Source organism: Trichechus manatus, unplaced genomic scaffold, assembly GCF_000243295.1.
Source record: "Trichechus manatus latirostris isolate Lorelei unplaced genomic scaffold, TriManLat1.0 scaffold00127, whole genome shotgun sequence".
In the NCBI taxonomy this organism is placed as follows: Eukaryota; Metazoa; Chordata; class Mammalia; order Sirenia; family Trichechidae; genus Trichechus; species Trichechus manatus.
The window spans coordinates 2,494,048-2,505,015 of record NW_004444063.1 but is presented as its reverse complement, the minus strand read 5'-3'; the positions used below and the strand labels follow the sequence as shown (position 1 = coordinate 2,505,015).

The window sequence follows — 10,968 nt, the reverse complement described above, 5'->3', positions numbered from 1 at the left end:
GGGGAGTGGGAGGCTGCAAACAGTTACTGTGCTTGGCTGCTAACCAAAAGGCTGGAGGTTCAAGTCCACCCAGAGGCACCTCAGAAGAAAGACTTGGTGATCCACTTCCGAAAAATCAGACCTTGAAAACCCTATTGAGCACAGTTCTACTCTGACACACGTGGGGTCTTCATGAGTCAGAATCCATTTGACAACAGCTGGTTACGGGTTTATTTTGCAGACTATGAATGAGGTCCCTTTCTTGAGAATTAGCGTGTGCTTCAAGAAGACTTTCTAAGGGCACGCTTTTGGGAATTTAAAATGATTGTTAAAATTTGGGCTGAAATGGCCTGCTGATTTTAATAAATGGCCAGGTGTCAGCCCTGTGGCAGATGGCTCTTCTTGGAAACGTGGCCCCATTGATTGCTGTGTCTCTACAGACTCCATCCTAAAAAGCGTCTCAGGGCTCAGAAGCCTCCTGCCTGTACCTAGAATGTGTCTTGCTTTAGCTTGTTGTTTTAATTCTATTGATCGCCTGCTTTAAAATCAAAGGCGAGTGCTGCAAACTTAGGACTTGGTGTTTCAGGGAAATCCTGTGTGATTCTCAGTCCCCTGAAAGGCAGCCATTGATTTCTTTTTTGGCGCACATCCCCAGCAGTGTCTGCCAGCCACGTCTCAGACTGTGGCACTTCTCTGAGACACAGCAGCTCAGGGCTAAGCCATGCCCCAAGTTATCTAAAGGACCTGTGTTAGAGGAAGATCCTGAAGCAGGGTGTGTGTGTATGTGAGACGTCCTGCCCCTGACAAACAGGGTCACAGCCCACACAGGTCGGGATTAACAGTTTGTACAGCCTGGAGAATGTGCAGTGACTGGCACAGGGGCCAAAGCGTGTATGCTGTCCTGAACTCCCCCAAGGCCTGTGGAATTTTCCAGTTCTCAGAATGCCTGTGGTGTTCACTGAGAAGGCAGTATAGGAAGGACCCTGACCTCAGCCTCCAGCTTCCTGTGTGTGCATAAGCCTCTTCCTGCTTACCTTCCCCAGCTCCCTTCTCCAGCTACTTCAGTCAGGAGACACCCAAGCTCAGAGGTCCCACCTGCAGGCTGGCCCATGTGTCCCCTTGGAGACCGTGGTGCCCTCTTCCCACCCCCACGCCACAGACTTATCAATTGTATTATAATTACCTGTCCGTTTTTGTGCCCCCCTCCTCCACAGTCCCCAGACTGTGAGCTCAGTGAGGGCGGAGACCCTCTCTTTAGTTTTGTTTCCCAGGGCTTGGCATGTGGCAGGTGCCTGGAGACGGCTTTTGTTGGAGAGGCAGATGGGGAGGCGGTGTGAGGGACTTGGCCGGCCCATTGCCCCAGTAGGGCCTCCATGGGCTCTCCCTCTGCCAAGAACACTGCCACTGCATTGGCAAGTCAGGGTTCCAGACATGATTAAAACACTGCCCGGGCACCTCCCTGCAAGGACCAGAACGGCACGCAGAAGCCAGTTCTTCCTCAGATGGGGACGCCCTGCCGCTGAGTCTGGAGCAGCCCTGACTAGATTCCTAGAGCCGCCACAACAAATCGCCATGAACTAGGTGGCTTAGGAAGGAGTTCCCAGGTGGTGCAAACGGTTAAGCGCTTGAAAGCCTGACAGTTTGAATTCATCCAGAGGCACCTCAGAAAACAGGACTGGCAATCTGCTTCCGAGAGGTCACAGCCTTGAAAATCCTATGGAGAAATTTTACTCTGACACACTTGGGGTCACCGTGAGTGGGAATCGACTTGACAACAACTAACAACTGTTGGCTTACAACAATAGAAATTTATTCTCTCACAGTTTTGGAGGTTAGAAGTCCAAAATCAAAGAATTGGCAGAGCCATACGCCCTCTGAAGGTTCTAGGGGAGGATTCTTGTCTCTTCCTAACAGAAGTCGGCAAACCTTGGCATTCCTTGGCTTGAGGCTGCATCACTTCTGTCTCTGCCTGCATCTTCACGTGGCCTTCTTCCCTCCGTGTGTGTCTGTGACTCTGAATCTCTCTCTCCTTATAAGGATGCCAGTTATTGGGTTTAGGGCCCACCTTCATCCAACATGACCTCATCTTAACTTGCTTACATCTGCAAAGACCTTATTTCCAGATAAATTCATACTCACAGCTAGAGAGTTAGGATTTCAGCATATCTTTTTGGGGGACACAGTTCAACTCGCAATAAGCTCATTACGCTTCCCCCACCCCCACCCCGGTGTCTCCCTGCCACATCAGCACTCTCTCCTAGTTTACTCACTAACACATTGGCTTCTGTATTCTGGGGTGTCTCGCCACCACCCCGCAGGCTCCACAAGGCAGGGTCTTGGCTGGGTGCCCTGGAGAAGGGGATGGGGCAGAGGAGAGCTCACACCTGGCCTGTGGGGCAGAGGCCCGGCCCATCATTGTAGCAGCCTTGGACCCTCACACTTCTTCCCACTGGGCTTCCCACAGGTGTTCGGCTTCTTCAAGGGCATGTCCTTCCCCCTCGCCAGCATTGCTGTTTACAACGCAGTGGTGTTTGGGGTCTTCAGTAACATGCAGCGGTTCCTCAGCCAGCACCGCTGCAGGGAGCTCGAGGCCAGCCCCTCTCACACCCTGTCTGACCTGCTCCTGGCCAGCATGGTGGCTGGCGTGGTCTCAGTCGGGCTGGGCGGGCCGGTGGACCTCATCAAGATCCGGCTGCAGATGCAGACACAGCCTTTTCGAGAAGGTAAGAGGCCAGGGGAGGAGGGGCCTGGTGTCTGGGGGCTTGTGACCCTCTCCTGGTTTGCCTGATCTGGGGTGCAGTTGGTAACATTCTTTTTATTGAGCAAGGCACCTATGTTGTCATGTAACAGTTTGTAATTATTATTTCATCTGTAATAGTAGCTACCAAGCTCTTTAGAAGCGAGGATGGTGAGACTTCATCTCATATACTTTGGACATGTTATCAGGAGGGACCAGTCCCTGAAGAAGGACATCATGCTTGCTAAAATAGAGGGTGAGCAAAAAAGAAACAGATTCTCAATGAGATGGATTGACACAGTGGCTGCAACAATGGGCTCAAGCATAACAACGATTGTGCGGATGGCGCAGGACCAGGCAGTGTTTCGTTCTGCTGTTCATAGGGTAGCTGCAAATCAGAACCAACTCAATGGCACCTAACAACAGTAGCTACCATTGATTAAGTATTTATTATGTGCCAGGCACCCTGCTAAGAGCTTTGCATGTGTTCTCTTAAATTCATCTTCATAATAATTCTTCAAGACAGATACCTTACTATCTCCATTCTACATATGAGAAAACTGAGGCTCCGAGAAATTAAGTTATTTACTCAAGGACACACAATTCATGACTGATGAGTCAGATCCAGCTACATAATTTGTGAGATATAATCAAAAATGCAAACGCAAGGGCTGCTTGTTCAAAAATTATTAAAAATTTTACAACAGCAGCTGCAGAGCCTTAAAACAAGCCTGGGGCCCTAGGTGACAGCACAGGTCTCATCCCCATGAAGCTTGCTCTGGGCGTCATGGGGACTCAAACCCACATCTGTCTTATTCCAAAGCCTCACACTGGGCTGGCCACAGGAGCAGGAAGGGGCCAGTCTTCTCCTCACCCTCCAGTTAGAGCTTCATTTCTTGGTGTGAGATGGAACTACTCTGCACCATCAACCAAAAAAGAAACCAAACCCATTGTGGTCAAGTGGATTCCGACTTATAGTGACCCTATGGCGACCCTAAAGGACAGAGTAGAACTGCCCTATAGGTTTTCCAAGGAGTGGCTGGTAGATTTGAACTACCAACCTTTTGATTAGCAGCCAAGCTTTTAACCACTGCACCACCAGGGCTCCATACCATTAGCCAGCCACGTCCCCATTTTCTCCTGTCTGGGAAAGGGTTTTCCACAGCTTTTCCTGGGAGTGATTTTGATAAAGGAGCATAGAAAGAACGGGAGGGGACTTTCTGTATAGATGGAAGACAGCCGACTCTAGAGGAAGGGAGAACTGGGGACTTAGAAGATATGTTTCAATTCCTTGGGATTTGATCTCAGCTCTGCCATTCATTTCCCTCTGTATCCTCAGGCAAGTTGCTGCCCCTTCCTCAGCCTTGGTCTCCTTTTGTGTTTAATGGTAGGGCTGGATTCAGGGTCTCTAGGATCCCTTCCTGTCACCTCAGATATCTGAGTAGGGCTGACAGTCTCCTGCTTGCTTCTTGGAGTTTGTGAATAAGACTCCTGTCACTGGCAGCCCATTGGAATGGCTTCACGTGACCCCTCTGCCCACAGAGGCTGGGGTTCCTGTGCCCCGTGGCCAGAGCCAGAAAGCTCACCCAGGAGCATCCTGGCCCAGCACGCCATCCCCCGTTCCAGGTGCCTGATTCAGGCTGCACTTCCTCTGAGTTGGTGCTCCCCAGGGCAAACAGAGGGCTACGGGACGGTGCCTGCTGGAGCACTCAGAGCCCAAGGCCACTGCGCTACCTGCATGTGGGGAGATGCAGGACAACACACTGGCTGCTCCTCCAGGGGGTCGCAGAACGCATCCCCTTGAGGGCCACCCAGGGATGCCGGGCAGGGGGAGTCCCACCTTCACCTCCTTAACACACTGAGGAGTAGTGTCTCAGTACGAGTTAGTTTGGTCAAAGGGTTACACGTTTGAGTCGTTGGGTGCTGTCGAGTCGATTCTGACTCCTAGCGACCCTATGTGACAAAGTAGAGCTGCCCCATAGGATGTCCTAGGCTTTACTCTTTACAGAAGGAGATCACCAGCCCTTTCTCCCGGAGAGCCACTGGGTGGGTTCAAACCACCAGCCTTTCAGTTAGCAGCCAGACGCTTAACAGCTGCACCACCAGGGCTCCTTACAGCTTTGAGAAATGTTTGAAACTTGCCGATCTACTTCTATCCCAGAGGAAAAGCAAAGATACAGAAAAGTGGAGGGCGTCAGGAGCAGGCTGAGATCCCAGGGGTCCCGACCCCTAGGCTAAGTTCTCTGCTGTATCCTGCCTGCTTCAGAGAATCTTGTCTTAGTCTCTGATGAAGAGGAAATCTGGTCCCAAAAAACACTCTAGGGTCCCGATGTTGGAAGAGGCTCTGTGATGAGGCTCCTCCATTCCTCTGGGCGCCTGTGTCTCCTTCACAACCTGAGTGCCTCATCCCTGGATGGGGAGGAAATAGGCGTAGGGGTGTGTGTGTGTGTGTGTGTGTGTGTGTGTGTGTGTGTGTCTATGGGTGGGGAAGGGGGAGGGGGTCTCACCCAGCCTGGATATACAGGAAGCAGAGCCTGGAACATTTGCAGGCAAATTAATTGGTGAGCTTTTTTGACACTGTTTGGCTCCTGCCCTTACCCACCCCCACCTTGCCCCTTCAGAGGTGACAGACTTGGCAGGCCAGGCCCTTAGTGATAGGAGGTCCAAGGCCAGGCTGGAAGCCTCTAAAGACTGAAGGGAGGGTGGGAGGCAGCCAGGGGAGTAGCCAGACCTATAAAGGGCCTCAAAGCTAGATGTGCATCTCCTAGCCAATTTGTAGCTGTCACTGCTGTTAGATGCTCATACCAGATACTAGGTGAAGTGCTATTCATGCATCATCTCATTTAATAGCCACCATGACCGTGCAAGGCATGTATGATGGTTATCCCTGTTCATTTATCCAGTAAATAATAGTTATGCACCTACTATGTGCCAGGCACAGGGCCAGGTGCTGGGGACAATGTGGTGAACAAAGACTCAGCCCTGCCCTTCTTCTAGTGCTCCATCCAGCAGATGGACAGACAGGAGCTGGGTCACTGCACACGGAGGACAGGGAAGAGAGTGGAACAGGCTCTCATAGGCTGGGGTCAGGAAAGGTCTGGGGCAGGGTAGGGAGCTGGGGTGGGAGGGGACCAGGGCAGCAGACCCTGAACACTGAGGGTCACCCAGGCCTCCTCACCTGTGCTGTGATGCCTGGGGCATGGTCCACCCTGGCTGGGACTCTGCAGATCTGCCCATCTGGGAAGTCTGGATCCTTCTAAGTCCTTGTCTCTTTGATAAGCTCTCTGAGCAGTGAAACATAGAGACCAGTGTGCCCTCCCCGCCCCACTCCCTGACACCCTTTCCACTATGGGAGACACCGACAGCGTCTCAGGAGGGACATGATTTCCTGATCCCGCTCTTGGTTTGTATTGACACTAACAGAAACAACTGACTCAACCACACCAAGGATCACGATCAGGCAACGTTTCATTCTGTTCTACATAAGGTCACCACGAGTCCAGCCGACTCAACGGCAACGGACTCATTGAGCCTGCCCGTTGCCTCAAGTTGTCAGCTCATCCTTGGTGCCAGAAGAAAACCGGTTCTCTTCAATAGACCCCTTGAGGCAGCAACAGAAAATAAACATGTGTTTTCTCTGTCCTTCCCCAGTGTACCAAGAAACTGGCGTTTGGAGAGCACAGAGAAGGGTCTTAGTGAAAGGCAAACATTTTTCAGTGTTACAAAGCTCAAAGTCATTAGCATCTGGTCCCAGAGGCTTAGCTATGGGAACAAAGACAAAGAAGGTGTACCTGAGTGAGAGAGGAAGGGTGGGAATCCTGCCAGGAGGATCCACACACCTTAGTGATAGGGGCCAAGCCAGTAACAGTCACACAGTGGGGGCTGAGTAGCAGTATTTACTGGGTCATTATTACATGCCAGGCACTATGCTAATATCTGTACATGTGTTAATCTTCCCAACAACCCGATTCCTAGACATTACTGAATGGGAGCCTGAGATCTCTGCCCTAGTGCCAGATGGACTGAGACTCAGACCCAGATAGTGTGACTCACAGCCCACTGATACTGCTTCTGCCCCAGAATTTTGCAGAAGCTGAGGCTGCAATAACTTTGGTTAACAATGGACCACCTAGACCTTTGCACAAAATTATCATGCATAGAACTGGTTTTTTCCTGACTTTTTTTAAGGGGGAGAGGAGGAGAGTGGTCTGGGAGCAGGTCTCCAAAATGTTGTTCAAGTAATGGGCATGGGTCATGGGTTCCAAAGATTGGGTCTGAAATCTGTGGCTTTGGGCTGCCCCTCTCTGCATGGTCCACTCTTCCTTACCTCCCACCCCTGATGCTTGGGGGAAGGTCTTTGGTAACTACAGGCAGGATGAACTACTGGGGAAGGGGCAGCAGCGGATGGGGCATGACAGGCAGTGGGTCAACAGGCAGTACTTTCTGCCAGGGAGCTCTCCAGAAAATGAGGAGAAATGTGGTTTTTCTTTAACTTGTTCCTCAGGAACCCTCTAGACCAGAGGTAGAAAACTCAGATACTCATTGGGACCAGAGAGGTAACACAAGTGAGCAGAGTCACCTGGAAAATGTTCCCTTTCCCATTGCTCTTGAAACCCTCCTAATGTGTTTTGTTTTTCCTGTTTTGATTGAAACATGGACATATTTCACTTTCCGTGTAACTCTGATATTAGAAAAGCAGCAGTATTCACTAAATATGTCGGCTTTGGTGTCTGGGAGGCAAGAGGGAGTGGTGGAGACTGCGGCAAGCTGTGCCTTGTCCAGGAAGGTGTCCGCAGCTCTGCTCCAGCTGACTGTTGCCAGGTGGCCTGATGTGGTCAGATCTTCTGATTTTTAAGAAAAGGCAGAAAGCTAGATTTTTCTGTGAGAATTTTCAATTGGAAATTGTCGGGTAAATCAATTAAAAACAAATAAAACACTGCAGTTCAAAGCTGTGTGTCCTGGACAGAATGTGATGGAGTTGAGTGCAAGCTATGGTCTCTGCTGTGGGCCAGGCCCTGAAAAGGCAGCCTCGGGCAGGGTCTGTGGAACTGCTTGCGGCTTGTAGCTTTACCACAGAATTGCCAGTCCACTTCCTGGGTTGTGACCAAGCAGGCAAGGACTGCACCTCGGCTTCTCTGCTTTGAGGCATGTGACGATCTGAGGTGAAAGCCCAGCTCCTCTGGTTAGGTAACTTGAAAATATAGTAGCAGTGAGTTCATGATGATTGTGCATTAGATGTAACCGATGTTTTTTTTTTATTATAGTGATATACGAACAACAAAACACAACATTTCATCAATTTGTACATGTACACCTCAGTGACATTGATTCCATTCTTCAAGTTGTGCTACCATTCTCACTGTTTCCAAATTATCCCACCACCATAAATATACATTCAATGCATTCTAACTAAAAGCCTCCACTTTTCCCCTCCCTCCTGCCCCTGGTAACTACTAATTACTTATGGTTTCTATACATTTGCTTATTTCATATAAGTGATATCACACAGTACTTGTCCTTTGGTGTCTGACTTATCTTGTTCAGCATAGTGTCCTCTAGGCTCATCCATGTTGTGGCATACATCACGACATCTTTCCTTTTTATAGCTGAGTAATATTCCATTGCAAGTACAGTGAAACCTGTGAGAGCCAGAACTTGTGTTTCCGAGTCTTACAAGTTTTCTGCCTTCAACAGCATGTAATCTTACCACTTTTCTATTGCTCTCCATTCATGGAAAATATTTGAGTTTTCCTTCTCTGACAGGTTTCTGCCTTACCCAGGTTCCAGCTTTTGCAGGTTTTACTCTACTGGCAAAAGCATGTGTCAAGACTTCTGTTCTCCTACTGGCTGAGTAATATTCCATTGTATGTATGTACCATGTTTTGTTATCCATTCATCAGTTGATGGACATTCCAGTTGTTTCCACCTTTTGGCTATTGTGAACAGTGCTGCAGTGAACATTGGCATGCATGTGTCTGCTCGCGTCACTGCTTTTGGGTCTTTTTGGAGTGGAATTGCTGGGTTATATGGTAGTTCAACTTTTTGGGCAACCACCAAACTGTTTTCCACAATGGCTGTACCAACTTAAAATCCTATTAGCTATGGTTTTTAAACATTGAGTTTTCATGAAAAAGATTGATTTTAAAATTCACAAAATATAGAACATCGAAAGAATAGGGAGAAAATGCTTGTCATCCCAAACACAGCCGTCGTTAACACATTGATGTGTTTCTTTTTGCTGCCCTATGTACATAGATGAAATATTTTAAGAGCTTGTATTCACAGTATATAGATAATTTAATATCCCGTTTTTAACTTAATGCTATAACAGAAACATTTTTCATATTATTAAAATAGCCCATAAAATTATTTAAAATAGAAGTATAATATTTAAAATAGATGTGAAATGTTCCATCAAATACACACACATGCACACACATCAAGATGGTCAACATCATGTGGTTGAGAATTCAGTGTCTGGAGTTAGAATACCTGCTTTAATTTTACTTCAGTTTTACAGCTGAGCAACTCTGAACGACTCACCTGTCACCACCAAGCCTCAGTGTACTTATCTGAAAAGTAGACATAGCAATAGTAGCTATTTCGTGGCTAGGATGGAGTGGGATGCCATACTGTATTCACTCTGTGTTTTGTCCTCTTCTGAGTTGTTTTTCACACACTTTATTTTTTACAGCAGTCTTAGGTTTATAGAAAAATTGTGCAGAAAGTACAAAGAGTTCTCACCTATCCCCTTTCCCCCCCTGCAGTTTCTCTTATGAACATCTTGCATTTGTGTGATACCGGAAGCTCTAAGCAGAAAGCCTGGCACATTAAAAACTTTAATATTAAACTTATGATTTAATAATCTTCTTGCTGCTGAACATTTAGTTTGTTTATAGTTTTCTGTCTCTTAAAATAATGATATGATCAGCCACTTTGTCCCTAAAGTGCTGCTTTCTCTCGGGGTTATTTCCCTAACTGCATGAGCACTTTGAGTCATAAGTGGCCAGAGATTATGACTGTTGTATTGGTTTTCTGTGGCTGCCATTGGTGGTTTAAAACAACAGAAATGCATTCTCTCACCATCCTGGAGGAGAGAAGACCAAATCCAAGATGCGGCAGGGCCATGCTCTCCGAAGGCTTAGGGGAAGACTCTTCCTTGTCACTTCCAGCTTCTGGTAACCCCAGGTGTTCCTTTTCTCATGGCAGCCTAACTCCAATTTCTACCTCCACCTTCACATGGCCGTATTCCTTCTGCATCTGTCTGTCTCTGTGTCTCTTCTCTTCTTACATGGACACTAGTCCTATTGGATTAGGGCCCACCCTACCCCAGTATGACCTCATGTTAATTTAAGGTGCTATTTCCAAATAAAGTCACGTTCACAGGTACCAGGGGTTAGGACTTGGACATATCTTTTTGGGGGGCACAAATTAACCCATAAAACCCATTTTAAAGATTCTTGACATATACTGTAACATTATTATCCAGAAATGTTTTACCAAATTGCACCAGCTCTTGCAGAAGTTACAGGGAATTTCCATTTGGCACTGATAACTATTGCATATTAAATGCCAGTCATCCCTCCTGTAAGCTCTTCCGATTTAACAGAGGATTTCCTCTGGGGCCTCTGCCACTTGGCAAGCAAGGGAGGGCTGGCCAGGGTTCAGTCAGATGTGCCCTTCTCAGTAATGCACCTGTGAAGGCACTCTCCCCTTTTAAATTATGATTGCACTTTGTGTAGGCATGAGTCACATTCGGCGCCCTGCTGGGCAAGAGCTGGACATTGAGGCTGCAGTTCCGTGAGGCTGGCAGGCTGTCTGCTGCCTGGGCCAAGACAAATCCTGGAGGCCAATGGCTAAGGACACTCCTCCTTCTCTGGGAGCTTTCAGGCCTATGATTTTATTAAAAGCCTAGTTAATGTGCAGATCACAAAGTCCCAGCACAACAAGAGGGCAGAGTTTGGGGACTCAGAGGAGGACTCAGCATTAACTCTGTGCTGACTATCCACGTAGTCTCACCGGGCCCACCTGGAGGCCAAGGGCTGACTATTATGCCTATGTGAATTCATTGTGTGGTTTGTTTTCTTGTATTTGTTTTTAATACATTTTATTTTTTACAGAAGTTTTAGGTTTATAGAAAAATTGTGCAGAAAGTACAAAAAGTTCTCATATATCCCTTCTCCCTCCCTGCAGTTTCTCTTATTAATATCTTGTATTTGTGTGGTACATTTGTTACAATTGTTGAACCAATA

At 47.9% G+C, this 10,968-nt stretch overlaps 1 protein-coding gene across 1 annotated transcript in view; it reads left to right on the top strand.

The window, feature by feature from the left end:
* The window catches only part of SLC25A48 (solute carrier family 25 member 48), a 74,024-nt gene that overhangs the window by 34,566 nt on the left and 28,490 nt on the right, over positions 1 to 10,968 (top strand). The window contains exon 4 of the mRNA XM_004384765.2: positions 2,444 to 2,702. Within this exon, the coding sequence (XP_004384822.1) occupies positions 2,444 to 2,702 (259 nt within the window). The remainder of the gene's footprint in view (positions 1 to 2,443; positions 2,703 to 10,968) is intronic.